The following is a 17571-nucleotide window of genomic DNA, read 5'->3' as shown; positions in this document are numbered from 1 at the left end:
AGCGTGCGGTACCTACCGCGGCCACCAGGGGGCCCCCAAGAGCAATTTAAATATTTTTCTTTTTATCCATAAAATAATGATTTCTAGATACACTATCAAATTTATATTATTGTAAAAACAAATCACTTCATAGTGATATTGTGTGTTTTAGATACTATAGTGACATAGAAATTATTACTAAAATAAATAAATAAATAAACTCCACTGATGGGGCCTCTTAGTGGCCCTGGGGCCCTAAGCGGCTGCTTAGTTTGCTCATCTAACAGGACAGGTGTCCTACCTTTCCAGTCTAGACTCATCATCAGGGCTGATCTTCCCTCCCTCCAGGAGATGTACAGGTTAAAGGTCAGGGAAAGTGCAGCTAGCATTGCTGCAGACCCCACACATCCTGAACACAAGCGAATGAATAGTCAGAGAGCCCAGGTCGACACCAGGCACTAATTCAATATTTACAAAAAATGTATAATTTATCACCAACTTTTATATATTTATATGTAAAATGTTTGTGAAATTCTTTGTTTTGTTTTTGTTCGAATCGACTTGGTGAAATAACATGAACATATTCAGTTCAGTTTATTTCTATACATATATTTAAAACTATCCAGTTTTTTAAAAATCCAGTATTTGTGTTGTTGTTAACGGAAAGTTGTTTAATAAAGCTTTCGGACAAAAAATTGTCACGTGAAAGGAGCTCTGTTGCATTCAATCGTCTCGGGAAATATTCGCTTCCAAAACAAATTGATGCATTTATTAAATTATCCCGAATGAGTAAAAGTTTTATAATGCTTCCGATTATGAAGCATTTGAAGCAAATTACTTTATTTTTATTTTTTATTTCAAGCATATCTCTTGGTTTTCTTTTCGGTAAATGTTCTTTTCTTAGCTGTTAGCTCGGCTGACTCTGTTTTGTACCACAGCTCTTGAAAGCAGCATGACACAACAGCAAAGATGGCGTGCTGCAGAAGCTGTTTTTGTTGCCAGTGTTGCTGCAGGGAGGGAGAGACGCGGACGCCGGAGGAGCTGGTGAGGACAGCGGGGGTACAGACGGTGAAGGCGGGGTTCGGTGGGGCATTCCCGGGTTCTGGTCCGGTTCCTCTGAGTTCCTCCAGGAATCTCTTCTCTGCTCCACCCTGCTGCTGCTGAATCCCCTGCCAGCCTCAGATGTTCAGCTTCTCCCCAGAGAGAATCAGATTTTCTTCCCGTTTATTGGTTTAATTTCAGCGTCATCCTGTTGATCAGTAACTGCTGATCCCAGCTGCTATAAACTCATTTTAATATTTTTGTGCATCTGTCCTGATCGTCCACCTGAAGTTATCATCACAAGTAGCAAACAGCTGATTGTCCCTGCTGTTGTGATTTCATCTGGCTTGTTTCATAGGTGATTAAATCTGCTTGTGCATAATTTTAAAAATACATATTCTTTCATATTTTCTCAGACAATTCTTGGGGAAATCCGAGATGAGGAAGATGAGATTCTGCCGAGGAAAGATTACGAGGTGAGGAACCGTTTAGAAGTTTTCAGAGATGTTTAAAGTGCTTCTGATCAGCAGTTCTGCAGGAGTTTTTCTTTGGTATTTTGTTGCTTTGAGTCTAAATCGCTTTGACCCTGAGTGACCCAGTTCTATGGCTGTCTTGTACATCATCAGCATTTTCTCCTGATTACCTCCTGGCTACAGGTCTCAGAACATCCTGGTTCTGTCAGAACCCAGTTATTCAGTAGAAGATCATGCCGTTTTGCCACAACATGGTGGCTTTGACGTCCATTGGTGTTGTTCCCGGATGTGGCTTGTGCGTCAGATTTACAAGTGTACCAGAAACGCATACTGGAACTTTTGTATTTAAAAACAAAATGCATTTAATTGTGTTAAAATCTATGTAATTAATTATTAAAATGTAACCCATTAAAGTCCCGGCCCTAATTTTGATCCCTGTCAGCTGATCTGGGCGTGAGAACCAGGACCTTCCACCCATACATGAAACTATTGATCAGAACTGCTTTAAAAAGGATAAAAATGTTGGTTCTGTTTGAAAGGAAAGTATGCCGAAAGAAACTCTTTATCACAGAGTTTTATGAAGTTATTACCAGATGAATTGGTGAATATGTGACTGTTTGTCTTTGTTAGAGTCTGGATTATGATCGCTGCATCAACGAGCCGTATGTGGAGGTTCTGGAGGGTCTGGACAACAAGGTGAGGAAATGTATAAAGCTTTAGTGTCATTTCAGAAATAAACAAAAATATAAAATCATTTGGGGGAAAAAATCTCTGAAGATGGTTGATGTGTAAAGTCTGAATGCATCTTTAATTTTTCCTCAGAAAGCCAGAAAGTACGAGGCGTTGCGGTGGGTGATGGTGTTCGTGATCGGGGTCACGGTCGGACTGGTTGGACTGTTTGTGGACTTCTTTGTTCATCTCTTCACTAAAATCAAATTCTCCGTGGTCGCTGATTGTATCCTTTAGCGTTGCAACACACAGGAAGCTCCATCATATAAAACAGGAAGTGCTCCTTAACTGCAGACTTCCAGCTATAGAGAAATGCACAGACAGAGGCTGCCTGTCTTTGTCTCTGCTGGAGCTGCTCACCTTCAACATGGTGTTCATCTTCATCGCCAGCGTGCTCGTCCTCATCGAGGTATGTTTTCCACAGTAACCGCATGTTGGTGGGAACATACCAGCAGCAAAGGCGGTGACCGTCACTGCTTCACCTGACCTGCTTGGATGTGTTTTCAGTTGAAGTGTGTGTGGTAGGAGACCGATCATCTAACATGTTGTTGTCGATGCGTCTCGTCTTCCAGCCGGTGGCTGCAGGCTCCGGTATCCCAGAGATCAAAAGTTACCTGAATGGAGTGAAGATACCAGGAATCGTGCGACTTCGAACGTTTCTCTGCAAAGCTGCTGGAGTCCTGTTCAGCGTGGCTGGAGGTAGGGCTGCAGCGGAAGATATTTCAGGAATCCATTGTTCTGACGATTAATCAAAGAAAAGTGACACATTCTGCAGGTTTCTCACTTTAACACTTAAGTCCTTTTTTATGCAGTATTAGGAATGTATACAAAAATGCAGATAAATTCAATTCCCTTTTTAAATAACAAAATAAAGATTTATTTGCCTAAAATGCAAAGACAGCATTCCTTTAGTGAACGCTGGATCATGTTTTACAGGATTCATCTAAAGCTAAAAAAATCCTTATAACTCGTGAAAAGTTCAGTTCTTTCTGCCGGACTGAACATCGATGCAGTGTAGAGATGATCTAGTGATTTATTTTTCTATTTACTCTTTATTCATTGGGTGACAGTGGGGATTTAACAGGAAATTTATTTTCACAGAATTTTACCATTTGAAGCTAAAACTGCTTGTGGAGCAGAACATAATTACTGACAACGAAGGTTTATTTTTTTCAAAGAAGGTTTAATTATTGCCAATTAACTGGCAGTAATTAAACCAGTTTTGCCTTAATTATTGCTCTGAGTGTGTTGTTCTTTCAGTAAATGGCCCAGAATGAATTGATTTACTAAATTACTTGATGATTATTTCAACATATTCATCACAATTAATTGTGTTATCTCTAGATAAAGTAAATACAGACTTTCTCACTATGTTTAATTTGATTAAATTTATCCTTTTATTGCTCAGTTTCTTTTCTCATATGTTGGTTTTGGGTAGATGTAACATTATTATGCATTGTTCAGATGGTCTGATCTAATTGGTGAAGGAGACGTTAACCAGACATGATGATTCATCAGCTGTTCGTCCCAAAATAGCATCTCAGTGCTAAACATGATGCAGCATTTTGCACCAATTTCATGGCTGAATCACATAAATGACAGATTATAAACAATTAATATCTTTGCTGTTGAGCTCATAGGTACATTTATTCAATAATGTAGCAAAATTTATATATAGTTGATTAAAATGTGATTAAATAATTAATTTGATTTAGTTTAATCGCTTTAATATTTCAGAGAATCAGTAAATGTCACGGAACATTCTCTACTGAAGTGTTGGTTCGGTGTTGGTCCGGTTTTAGTCCGGTGTTGGTCCGGTTTAATTGGTTGTTGGTTCCTTGTTGGTCCGGTGTTGGTCCGGTGTTGGTCCGGTTTAATCCGGTGTTGGTTCCTTGTTGGTCCGGTTTTAGTCCGGTGTTGGTCCGGTTTAATCCGGTGTTGGTTCGGTGTTGGTCCGGTTTAATCCGTTGTTGGTTCCTTGTTGGTCCGGTTTTAGTCCGGTGTTGGTCCGGTTTTAGTCCGGTGTTGGTTTGGTGTTGGTCCGGTGTTGGTCCGGTTTTAGTCCGGTGTTGGTCCGGTGTTGGTCCGGTGTTGGTCCGGTTTTAGTCCGGTGTTGGTCCGGTGTTGGTCCGGTTTTAGTCCGGTGTTGGTCCGGTGTTGGTCCGGTGTTGGTCCGGTTTTAGTCCGGTGTTGGTTTGGTGTTGGTCCGGTTTTAGTCCGGTGTTGGTCCGGTGTTGGTCCGGTTTTAGTCCGGTGTTGGTCCGGTTTTAGTCCGGTGTTGGTTCGGTGTTGGTCCGGTTTTAGTCCGGTGTTGGTTTGGTGTTGGTCCGATATTGGTCCAGTGTTGGTTCAGTGTTGGTCCGGTTTTAGTCCAGTGTTGGTTCCTTGTTGGTCCGGTTTTAGTCCAGTGTTGGTTCAGTGTTGGTCCGGTTTTAGTCCGGTGTTGGTTTGGTGTTGGTCCGGTTTTAGTCCGGTGTTGGTTTGGTGTTGGTCCGGTTTTAGTCCGGTGTTGGTCCGGTTTTAGTCCGGTCCAACTGACCTTCTAATCCTGCAGTATTTCTACATTTCTCTTATAATTTCCCTTCTTTTAGACTGAATTTGTGAGGAAAAGTCATCCAGAGGTGCGTGATGCTCTGAGCCGTCTCTGTTTGTCCTCTCAGGTCTGTTTGTGGGAAAGGAAGGTCCGATGATCCACAGTGGAGCCATAGTGGGAGCCGGCCTTCCTCAGGTGCGTCGCTGCCACACGGATCAGCTGATTTCTGAATCCTCTGCTGATGAGAGGATGGTTAACCTCAGGGTGTTACTGCAGGCTCTCTGACTCCTCCCACACACACACACACACACACCCACTCACAGACACACACACACGTTAGGTTAACCATGTCTCTGTTTGACTGCTGATGGATGAGCGACCTGTCCAGGGTGTAACACTCGTCTAATTTTCTGCTCTTCCCTCCATCAGTTTCAGAGCATCACCTTCAAGAGGATCAAGTTTGACTTTCCTTATTTCCGCAGTGACAGGTACGACCTGGTGACTCTTGTTATTCAGCTAATCTCACTTATCGAACATTGGGAAATGTGGCTTATTTTCTTATTAATCTGCTCCCCAGAGACAAGCGGGACTTTGTGTCAGCCGGTGCCGCCGCTGGAGTTGCTGCTGCCTTCGGTGCGCCAATAGGGGGCACTCTCTTCAGCCTGGAGGAAGGCTCCTCCTTCTGGAACCAGGCGCTCACCTGGAAAGTGGTTCGTTGTCTTTTCTTAATGCAACACTAATCCGTCTTTTATCAAACTTCAGCACAATAATAACTTTAGCTGGAAATGCTAAAGAACCAACTATTTTTTTTAATAACTGTGTAATAAATGCAGGTTTTAGAAGTTTTTTTTTTTTTTTGTGGGAGTGATTGCTTTGCACTTTCACAACAAAATGACATTAAAAGTATTATAGTACTAATAATACATTTTCAGGTAATAATTTTTCTTACATAATATTCCCTATATATATAAAAAAATGACAACAAATTTTCTGGAATAGATATTTATAAAAAATTAAAAGTTTCTTTTTTTGTAACATTTGTGGCTCTAAATCGTATTTAGATGGACTGAGAGCACAAATGGATCTGGATTGTAAAGTTGGCATCATCTGTGGATGGTGATGCTGCGGGTAAGAAGGATCTGCAGCAGCAGTCAGTCTTACAGCTACTCTGAAGAAGCCTCTGACTGAAGAATGTTGCTGTATGACGTGGTAACAGCTTAACGTCCAGAGCAAAGAAATGCTGAGTTGAGGATTTGATCCTGTAGCCATGTTGCATTAAATGCCATGGATGGAAGAGATGTTTAAAGTTTCTCCTTCTCTTTCTCCTTTTAAGATTTCTTTCCAACATGTTGTTCATAGCAGGATTTACAGAAACCAAATGAAATGAACTGAAGAGGTGTTGGCCTTCTCAGATCTGAACTTGTGTTTTCAGCTCTTCTGTTCGATGTCGGCCACTTTCACGCTGAACTTCTTCCGCTCTGGGATCAACTTTAATAAATGGGGCTCTTTCCAGCTGCCTGGGCTCCTCAACTTTGGAGAATTCAAGGTGAGGGATCCATCATGAGTTGGTTTTGTTTGTCTGTTTCTGGGTTTAGCATTTCTAAGCCTGAAGCCATCAGATGTTTTACTGCATAGAAATACTCCTGGCATTAGAAGAGAAGCTAAAGCTGAGCTGTGAATGATTTTCAATCAGACCAAATTATATCATTCTGTCTGTAAACATTAATTTCTCATGTCTGTGTCGACGTAAAAGTTGCAGGTTTTTCAGCTAAACCAGTAAAAGCGCCAAAAGGTGAAACTGCCTCTGAAGTTAGTTATCCTTTGAGTTTAAATTAAAATGGTCATAAAGTTTAGACTTGAAAGTTATTGCAACAATATGATCGATTCCAGCTTTCCTGTTTATTATTTTCCAGTTGCAGACTGACACAAATAAAAATAATGGCTGTAATTTATATCAACCATTGATATAAATGATTTTTATAGCACGCTTCAGCAACACAGCAGAGCAAAGTTCTTTACATCATAAAAACATCATAAACACACCAGACAGTGTTTATGTGAAAACCAGGAACAGACATTGTATTTGTCAAGTGTCTTTGTTAAAATCATCATTACACATCAAATATTTTGTCATGATTCAGAAGCAGCTCTAACCAGCTGGGTTTTAGTCTAGATTAAACGCTTCATCATTGCCAACCTTATATAAAGTCTTTTTCTGAATAAATCACAGTTAAAATATCTGAAGTCTTCTAAAGAAATTGTGGGAGTTCACCAATGTTTTAATAATTTAATCTTTGTCTGTCAGTGTTCAGACGGGGAAAAGAAATGCCACCTGTGGACAGCAGTGGACCTTGGCTTCTTCGTCCTGATGGGCGTGGTGGGCGGCCTGCTGGGGGCGCTCTTCAACTGCATGAACAAGTGCCTGGCCAAGTATCGAATGAGGCACATTCACCCCAAAGCCAGGTTCATCAGGTCCGTCTCGCCCGGCAGCTGGACGTCGATCCGCGTAACAAACAGGCTGACGGCGTTTTATTCCCAGGGTCCTGGAGAGTCTGCTGGTTGCCATGGTGACCACGCTGGTGATATTTTTGGCCTCGGTTCTGTTGGGTGAATGTCGGGACCTGTCCTCCCCGACGACCCATAACCCCACAGTGAGCATATACTTTTAAACATTTTCTATGAAGACAGTTGAAGCCTGGATAGTTTTCACCGATTCTCTGTGACAGACGGACAGAAAATAAAAAGTGATTCTTCACCTTCAGCTTCATGTCCTCACAGTCGGCTTTTCGTTTGCAGGTTTCTGGCAGTGAAGACATCAACTCAACCATCAGGCAGTTTTTCTGCTCCAATAAAACCTACAACGACATGGCGACGTTGTTCTTCAACCCGCAGGAGGCGGCCATCCACCAGCTCTTCCACCAGGATGGTGAGGATTTGAACCAACGTGTTTGGTTCCTTCTGGGAACAATGGCTAAATAATGAGGACGCTAAGCAAACATCCAACTGTTTTTGCATAGAACTGGTTTTCTATGCAAACATTCAGCATATCGATTTACTTCTAGACACCTTTTTGAGTTTATCTCAGTTTATCTCAGAGATAAACTCATGCAAAACATATTTTCAATGCACACATTAAAAGTCTTATTGCAGGAGTAATTAATATTTTCTCTGTGGAGTTGGGCAGCACCAATAAACATGTAAAATGCTACTTTGATCATTAATAAACAGGGTAAGATGATGATGTAAAAGTTTCTTATATGTATTAAGATTCAGTGATTTATGTTTTTTTTTATTTCATAAATAGATGATTTTCCATAAATAAAAAGATTCTCTGCTTTACGCTGCAGGAACCTTCAGCCCGGTGACTCTGTCCATCTTCTTCCTGTTGTACTTCCTGTTGGCGTGCTGGACGTACGGCGTCTCTGTCCCCAGCGGTCTCTTCGTCCCGTCTCTCCTGTGTGGCGCTGCGTTCGGTCGTCTGGTCGCAAACATCCTGAAAGTGTAAAAAAAAAAAAAAAGTTCTTGTTTCCTTTGAAATGTTCTACAGAAGAAGATTAGAACCACAAAACCAACCAAACATTAAATATTATACAAAGACACATTTATTTAACTGACATTATGTCTTAGTTTCTAAATGATCTAAATATCAAAGTGATGAATTACATGGAAAATGGCTCCGACCAGAGCAGGTGCAAACGGAGCGGCGTTCATCAGGAAATGAAACTGAAAGGCTGTGTTGACGTTTGGCTAATATATTCCAAGTGTTATCAACTTGCACTTTTCATGGTAATGTAATATTGAGTCTCAGAGGAAAAAGAGAGGAAAGGAGAAAATAAGCAGATTTTACAACCAAAATCATTTTTGCAGTGTTTGCCAGTATTACCACCATCACTAGATTTTCAGCTCTAGAAAATGTCAGCAGCCAGTAAGTTTTTTTCGGACCTCCTCCTGCTGGCCATCAGAGAGCCGCTTAAAAAACAGTTTACCTCTTTGGACCCGGAACTACGTCCGTCTGCTTTTAAACGTCACCGCAGTCTAAATCTGGCCTCAGTATTTGGTTTTGAAAAGATTTGTCTGGTGTTTAGCATATTGAGTTAAAGGTTCAGAGCTGTGTCTGCTACTGGTTCTAACTGGGATCTGTTCTCTCAGGAAACTGGGACTCCACATCTACTCGGGGACCTTTGCCCTCATCGGAGCCGCTGCCTTCCTTGGGGGCGTGGTCAGGATGACCATCAGTCTCACCGTCATCCTCATCGAGTCCACCAATGAGATCACATACGGGCTGCCCATCATGATCACTCTAATGGTGCTAACGCTGCTTCTTTCTGTCATGTGATGGTTTCAGTCTGTGGAGTTTGCAGTTAGGAGTTCATGTTTCTGAGGTTTGTGTGTTTTGGTCATTTTGCTTAAATGGCAGAAACTCCTAAGAGGTTGATCTCAGCCTCATGTAGCATGTTACATGTTAGAGTTCATGACTAGAAAACACTAAGCAATCTTGTTTTAAAGGACTAAAGAGCCTCTGTCCTCTGGAAACATTATGACTTCACAACTTCAGTTTGCAAAGCCGCATCTGAATTGAACCTTCTGTTTGGCCTTAGTGCACAGCACCATGTCAGAGAGAACCAATCACAATGCAGCAGCAGATTAAGTTAAATTTGTGTCTGAACTTTAGGTTGCTAAATGGACTGGAGATTTCTTCAACAAGGGCATCTATGACGTCCACATCCAGCTGAAAGGCGTCCCTCTGCTGGAGTGGGAGACGGAGGTGGAGATGGATAAGTAAGATCAGACTGGAAGATGTTCGGTGGCCTTTTCATGTGTACAGTTTGTAGTAAATAAGTTAACTCCTTAAAATAAAGTTTACTCATAAAATGACCAACTGAGCCATGTTTCTGTTCTCCACCTTGAATTTCTGCTCAGCTGGTGTTCAGTTTTCGTCTCCTCTCTTCGTCCCTCCAGACTGACAGCCAGCGACATCATGGAGCCCAACCTGACCTACGTTTATCCCCACACTCGAGTCCAGTCCCTGGTCAGCATCCTCCGGACCACCGTCTACCACGCCTTTCCCGTGGTCACGGAAAACCGACAGAACGAGCGGGATTTCATGAAGGGCAACATCCTGATCAGCAACAACATTCGATTCAAGGTAACCAGCGTTATGATGTGTTGTTTAACGGTAAGCATAGAGAAATTTGCTGCTATAAAAGTTTTATGAATCTTTCATAAAACAGTCACATAGTTTGTCTTTTGATTCCAGGAATTGTTCCGTGAAGATATTTTTCTGTCTGCATGTCCAGAAAAGCAGCCGACTCTTTATTTTTATTTACTTTGGATCAACATTATTAGACTAATTTTTAGACTCCTGTTCTTCCAACCCAGAAATGGATTTAGATCAGAAGATACTAACTTATATTTATCTAGCAACTCTGAACAGGAGCTCCTAGTTTACATACTTAGATCAACATTAGATTCTTTTTCTTCTTTTGCTCTTTCCTTTGGTTTGTTATTTTGTTTGTATTTTTTTTAATTCCTGTAAAGCACTTTGTATTGCCTTGTTGCTGAAAATGGGCTATAGGAATAAAATTACTTTTACCTTTATTTTCCCTGGCAGAAATCCAACATTGTCTCTCGTGCGGCGGAGCAGCGGCGGCGCTGCCAGTCCATGAAGTCGTACCCGTCCAGCGAGCTGAAGAACGTTTGTGACGATCAGAACGCGGCGGCGGCGCCGGCGGAGGAGGGAGAGGACCTGCTGCAGCAGATGTTGGAGAGAAGGTAACAAACAGGAAATCAACTTTTCATTCTGTCTTTTGACTCAGTAATCACATAAAATCCAAAACTAAACAAGATATAACTGCTTTTATTTAAAACAAAAAATTACATTTAGTTCCTGTTTACACAACAACATTTCCAAAAATGTTTTCTGATGTGTATCTGGGAAAAAACTGCATTTACACAACAGCAGAATAAAAACTTTCTGCATGGAGATGAAATCATAGCTGCTCCACCAGGCAGCTCTCTGTCAGCGCCATGAATAACTAAATATATTTAATCTCATTAAAGAGTTGTCTGATATCAAAAAGACAAAGGGAAAAACGTTTTCTCTTATTTTCGGTGTTCAGCTGTTTGCATCCGATTGTCATGCAAATTTTATAAATAAGAAAAAGTTCATTAGTTTTTCCATTTGGAGCAAATCAACCAAAGCATCACAGGAAAATGAAGAGAGGTTTTCAGGAATGTGTTGCTATTGGGAAACTGTAATTATTGGTCAAGTTGACTATTATTAGTCTGCTGTCTTCTTCTTTTCTTTTGATGAATCTGGAGATTTGTTTGGGACAAACTGGAGTTGGACCCAACAGTTGGACAAGATCCGACTGTTGGACAGTTGGACAAGACCTAATCAACCTTATGACATAAAAACGAAGCCTGTGCTTCAGACATGGTTATGGGACAATAACATTTGAACTGTTTGAAACTTAAAAAATGTTTTTATTCTCTCACAGCATCCAGCAGAATAATGTTGGTTCTGTTTCTGTCTTCAGGCACGCTCCCTACCCAAACCTGTACCCAGACCAGTCTCCCAGTGAGGAGTGGACCATGGAGGAGCGATTCAGACCGCTCACCTTCCACGGCCTCATCCTGCGCTCCCAGCTCGTCAACCTGCTCATCCGAGGCGTCTGCTACTCCGAGAACCAGTCGGTCAGTCAGACGTTGATCCGCGTTTGTTCAAAGATCCGTGTTTTATTCCCTGTTAATGACAGAAGTCTCCGTCTGTACAGAGCGCCACTCAGCCCAGGCTGTCGTTCACAGAAATGACCGAAGATTACCCGCGGTACCCGGACATCCACGAAGTGGACCTGGCCCTGCTCAATCCCCGGATGATAGTGGTACGATCCGACCCGCTGCTGAATAAGTTCAGTTTGATTTAGAGCTGCTGGTAAAACCTCGATCCCTGCGTTGCTAGGATGTGACGCCCTACATGAACACATGCCCCTACACGGTTTCACCAAACACCCGGATCTCCCAGGTGTTCAACCTGTTCAGAACCATGGGCCTTCGACACCTTCCAGTGGTCAACGCTGTTGGAGAAGTGAGTTCTCAAACATCGGTGCTTCCTGTACATACAGCTGCGGAGACTTTTTAGTTGTGTCTGAGCAAAATCTTTATTTCAGATTGTTGGAATAATCACAAGACATAATTTAACCCACGAGTTCCTGGTGGCCAAACTGCGACAGCATTACATCACCATCTGACCCGACGCCGTGGCGCCGCCCCGCCCCGCGCTGCCTGGCCTCCAAGCCTTGGCTTTGGTTCGTCTCTAACTTTATTAAAGCATTCCCAAAACCAACAAGATGCATCTGAGAGCCGCAGAGAAGAAGCTTTCAGACTGCAGGAGGGAGATCTTCTTCTTTAGGTCCACGCAGTCGGAGCCTTCACAGACTCCAGTTTAGAGATTTTCTCTTATGTTTCTTTATTTTTTGCGTTGATCACAGAAAACAAACTTTATTTTCTTAACGGAGACCATCTGAGACAGCAGTGAACTGTCTCTATAGGAACGTGGTGAGCTTGTGTGTAGGCATGGAGGAGATTTTAGAAAAGCATAAAATAATTGGTCAAAACATCCACAACATTCCTTAAAGGGGATCCACAACTAGTTGAACATGTTGGCCTAAATAGGTTTTAATTTTCCTATCAACCTGAAAGTTGTTGCTTTGTGATGTAAAAGTCAAAATTATTTTAGAAAACATATATAATTTTTTTCACTTATGAAGGTTGCCAGTTTTATTCTATTTATTAGTTTTTTAAAGATATAGATGACTAGAGTCTAAAAACTAAACACAAGAAGTGATGATGAGCCCACCAGGTTTTCATCTGCCATGAGATTTGTTGGATCAAGCTAACGTCATCGGCTTTTGATCTACTCTTTACACAGTTAGCAGGAGCTAACACCTTTAGCAGGAGCTAAAGCCAAAACAAAACAAATTGAACAAAACGAATGGTGGTTTAAAGTGATGATGAAGCATCTGTAAGTCTTTGCAGACGTCCATCCAGACGTATTTGAGAAAAGGTTTCCACCCCAGTTCTAGTCGTAAACAGTTTGGATTATTATCAGGACGTCTTTGCAGTGTTCACTCTCCAGTTGGTGTTTCCAAGCAGCAGCAGCACAAACACCAGATTTTTCAGCCGACTCTTTCCTCTTCCTCAGTTTGGTCCTCATTTTCATTTCCTGTCATCATTTCTGTCTTAGCTTCTCTTTCAATGAGCTCCAGTTCAAGTTAAAAGGGCTGAACACAAAAATCAATGTTCTGACTGGAAGGAGCTAATGCTACATCACATAGCATTCTTCATTTACCCAGGATGCATTGCAGCACAAACAACATGGCAAGTCTTTCATTTAAATTTAGAAGAACTAAACCTACCGTAGTTTAGCTGGTTGCTTTTTCTTCTAAAATAGATATTGAAACTAATCGTGGTTCCCTCTAAAACCCTGAAGACAACCAATCAGGAAGGAGGCTGAAGTTTATTTTATTAATCATGATGTTCCTCTGTGTCTGTGAGATGTTTTTAAAATATGTCAGAGCCTAACTGTTTTATCCAGAAGCAGAAGTGTATTCTCTGTTTTATGCCGTGTCCAGTAAGTAGAACCGTCCGGTTCCCTCCGGTTCATCTGATGGAGCTGGAGCTCCAGCAGAACCTTCCCCCATTCAGGAGGAATGAAAAAAAAGAATACAAATGTAGAAATATTCGCTTTGGATGTAGATGGGCAACATGCGGTCATTTTTAGTGGATATACCATATTTTATTTTCCGCTCTATAAGTCACACTAGTTTTCATAAAGCTTGGCTGGTTCTGTATTTTATTGTCAGTATTAACTTATAGATGTTATATTTTTTTGACTGATCCATTAAATATGAGCTCATACTGACGGATACGATCCAAGGATCAAACATTACCGTCTGCAGCCGTGAGGAAAGAAGAGACTTTGCTGAAAGGAAGGTGGCCAGAGCTGGAGGAACAGTTTGAACAAACAGAATGTGCTGCTGCTGTTCTGAGGATCTCTGCTTCCTCCTCAGATTTCCCAACCGCAGAGCGTCTAGACAGCCATGTCTGTCGGTCGAAACTGCTGGAGCGTTGCAGTCCTTCTCCAAGGACTCTCAAGGCTTCATACAACGCAGCCGCCTCTCTCTGTTCCCTGTCTACTGCATGCGTCTCCGCTCCGCCCCGCTGCGCACTTCGCTGTCGGAGCGAAACCGTTCCAGACCGTCCAGATTTAGAGCCCAGATAGAAAACGCCAAACCAAAGCCGACAGTTACTGTGAGTTTGTTAAACAGCATCTGAACACAACGAGTCACCAGATCAAATCATTAATATGAACAAAGACCCTCTCATGTTTAACAATTTCTAAATAAATGGGACTTATACTCCAGTGTGTCTTATAATCCGGAAAATATATGGTTATATACAGACAGCCCAAACATTCATTTGTAAGCCTGGACTGAGTCACTCATACCTGCATTAGTTTATCAATCTGAATGCTAAGCTAAAGCAGCACCACTGATCTGAGGAGACGCCCTCAGATCGGATGTTTCTCTGCTGCTGGAGGATTTAAAATGATTCAACGGTTGAATGAAACAACATTTAAACAATAAGATTAGTTTTGGTACAAATAACCTGGGATTATCTGGGTGAGTTTTCTCTGCTGTTTGCTTTGACTGCTCAGTTCATCGTTATCTGGAATTCATCATGACAACAAGATCTAATTTATTTAGTTTTGAACCACATTAGCAGCATGATTGGGTGTTTCCATTTCTAATTTCATTATTTAAGATTTCTGATTAATTTCATAACTGCTTACCTTTTTAAAGCAGCTGCTGTGTTCATGTCCCTTTATGATGGTAAACAAGCATTAATGTTAGTATTTAGGTTTGAGGCTCTTGCTGTGTGCAGTGATGCCAAAGAGACTGAATATTTTTACTTTATATCATCACTTTCATCATTTATTGCCATAAATAACAAATTATACTGAGCACATCTTCGGTCCGGGTTCCCCATCCCACTTCTGTTTCTGGAGCCGTTTGAACCCGATGGACCAATTTAAATTGTGATGCCACCAAATATGGATCAGTTCAAATCTTTTCTGTCCTTCTGTAATATTTTCTGTTGAGGTACACAATTAGACTGAATGTGAAATGATTGATAATTACCACCCAGATAAGCTGAATAATGAAGGTGATCTAAGTTGGTTTGCTCAGGATGCCGTTCAAACTGACGTGTTTATTTGCATGAAGTCTAATCGTTCTGATGTGATCAGTCTGGTTGTCCCCTGAATCAGCCAGCATGCTGATGCCAGGCCTCTGGTAGAAGTTAGAAGTGTTGTTTTATCTGATGGATTTATTTACAAGTTCATTAAAATAACAGGAAGCCATAAAAATAATAAATAAAAGTAGGAGCTTCTTTGTTTTGAACAGCAATCATAGTACCTGCCAAAAGCAGATACTTGGTTTATCAGATCAAACTGGCAATAGATCTGTAATTTTCCACAAAGTGTGAAAATATAAAGTGTGACAGATTTTGGAGTAAAGCCTGTTTGTATGGTGGCTTCCTGTCAGATCTGGTCCAGCAGGCCGGTGAGCGCCGCACCGACCAACAGGTTCATTCCTTTTTCATTTAATGTTATTTTGAATTATCGTCGTCACTGTTGCACTTTTCTTCTGTTGTCTTTATGTTTTCATTTACTGTGACTGGAAAACATGCACTAGAAGCAGACTGTACGGGTCTGTCAGGTTCTGCAGTAACTGGACCTCAGGAACCGCTGAGTTTTCCAACATGTTGATCGGTTCTGAGCTGCAGGTTCTGTAACGTTACTAACCGCTTCAGCTTCCTGCCAGTCGGTGGGCATTGTTTTGCATGTTTTGCACTAATTTAATGTCTAATTGCTTTTATTCTCACTAAGGTCAGTGTTAGAGGAGCAGAGAGAACCACGTGTTTGACTCTCAGGAGGTGAAAACCAAGATTTCATTCTGTTTTAGGGAAGTTTTCAAAGTTCTGGGGCCTCGTGCATAAAGCGTGCGTGCGCCATATTTTACGCAGACGTCGGCGTGTATAAAAACTTACTTTGCGTCAAAGTTTACGTAAATATACGCGCACTTTTTCGCTGGCGTGAAAATGTGCGGACTTTTTCTGTGGACAAATTCAAACTACAAACAGTCAAAACTCACATAAATCCACTGAAATCTGACAACATTCAGTTATTTAGACCAAGAAGCATCAAACCCGATGATTTTCATGATTTTAATATTTTATTGTTTAAATGTAAACGATGAAACTGAACCGCATTTATCCTCAGACAATAAGTTAACACGCAGACAAAATAAAGAAAATGAAAATTAAAGGATGTGAAAACCTCACTAGAATGTAAATAATACTTTTTCTCTGTTTTTGTCTCATAAAGATGAAACGCATCGGTCCGAGCGCCGAAGCGCAAAATGGGGTCATTTCATTCTGACTAAAAGAAGCAAACAGGGTTGGATCAGCAGATTAACTCCAACCTGCTGATTAAAAATAATCAACAGGTTTGATTATTTTTAAGGTGATCAGGGTGTGAATACGTCACACGTAAAGGTGAGCCGCTACCTGAGGAGCTTTGGCTCTGATGGAGAAAACCACCAAGGGGAGGATGATCAGATCGATCAGATCGATCAGCTAGGAAATGATGATGGTTTATGAGCGTTCAGATTAATCCAGACTGATCATCCTGGAGCTTGCGGTACCGGTACCGGTCCAGCTGCAGTCGCCCGCTTTGTGAATGCGCCTTCTGGACGTGAAGCATCTGGTATTTAGATTAAACGTCCACATTCCCACTCAAAGACTCTGACTGTCTGAACGCGCTGCTGTTCTAACTGGCATTTGCAGTTTTTTTTTATTTGGATTTTTTTTTCTTTAAAATGTATTTTTATTTTTGTGAGGTGACATTATGTCCTCAAAGCATAATTTAAATAAAATATATAATTATTATTATTATAAATACTTATACTGCTTCGAACAAGGACGTTGCCATGGTTACTGCTTGACGTGGCGGCAGACTTCCGGGTATTTATACTAATTTACATTCAGATGTATTTATGGAGGCGACAGGCGGAGCAGCAGCTGATCTGCTTCCGGCAAATTAGGATTTATAAAGGAAAGGTGCGCGGCCACGTGCGCGCGCACGGCTTTATGCATCCGGGGTTTTTTTTGTGCGCCGCACTTTTCAAAATGTTTCCGTACCAAGTTTCAGTGTGAAAACTGCGCCTCTTATGCATGAGGCCCCTGGTGTCCATGGTGGATCTGTAAGAACCAGCTGAAACTGAGTAGAGTTTTTATTTTTTATTAAGTCAGTTTAGTGGATTGTTTGTGACGTAAAGGCACATATCTGTATATGAACTCAAATGTTGGTCTTTGAAGTTTTATTATAGGATATTTTATAATCTAAATTTATTTTGTGTTTTGTTGCCTGAGCTTGTAGAAATCCTGCAGTTTGATATTATTTTGGGGCATATTTATGATCTGGGACCTGCAAAGGAAGTTATTTTACATTTTGTCAAATATTTCAGCTATTTTCCTGCATATTTGCAGTTTGTTTTCTGCATAACTGTCAGAAAAAATGAAGATACAAACTCGTCTCTCTGGACCTGGAGGGAAAGTCTGTTCTGTGCCTTCATTGTTATCAAATAAAGTTCCTTTTCGTTCACCACAGACGGTGTGAGTGTTGTTCTGTGATTCCTTAGTCCAGTGGTTCCCAAAGTGTGGGGCGCGCTCTTAGATGAGTTTTTGTCTTGT

General features: G+C 41.3%; 1 protein-coding gene across 1 annotated transcript; it reads left to right on the top strand.

The window, feature by feature from the left end:
* The first annotated feature begins 907 nt into the window (after window positions 1-907).
* clcn6 (chloride channel 6) lies at window positions 908-17487 on the top strand. The gene is made up of 22 exons (XM_032566503.1): window positions 908-1023; window positions 1437-1496; window positions 2124-2189; window positions 2316-2448; window positions 2525-2631; window positions 2795-2921; window positions 4883-4950; window positions 5185-5243; window positions 5333-5465; window positions 6188-6301; window positions 7061-7227; window positions 7295-7406; window positions 7552-7681; window positions 8103-8256; window positions 8905-9061; window positions 9428-9534; window positions 9715-9901; window positions 10367-10527; window positions 11295-11451; window positions 11532-11639; window positions 11717-11842; window positions 11925-17487. The coding sequence occupies exons 1-22, from the start codon at window positions 949-951 to the stop codon at window positions 12003-12005; spliced, it is 2589 nt and encodes an 862-aa protein (XP_032422394.1). The 5' UTR covers window positions 908-948; the 3' UTR covers window positions 12006-17487.
* The last annotated feature ends 84 nt before the right edge of the window (window positions 17488-17571 follow it).

Source organism: Xiphophorus hellerii, chromosome 1 (assembly GCF_003331165.1).
Source record: "Xiphophorus hellerii strain 12219 chromosome 1, Xiphophorus_hellerii-4.1, whole genome shotgun sequence".
NCBI lineage: Eukaryota > Metazoa > Chordata > Actinopteri > Cyprinodontiformes > Poeciliidae > Xiphophorus > Xiphophorus hellerii.
This window is presented reverse-complemented; position numbering and strand designations above follow the sequence as displayed.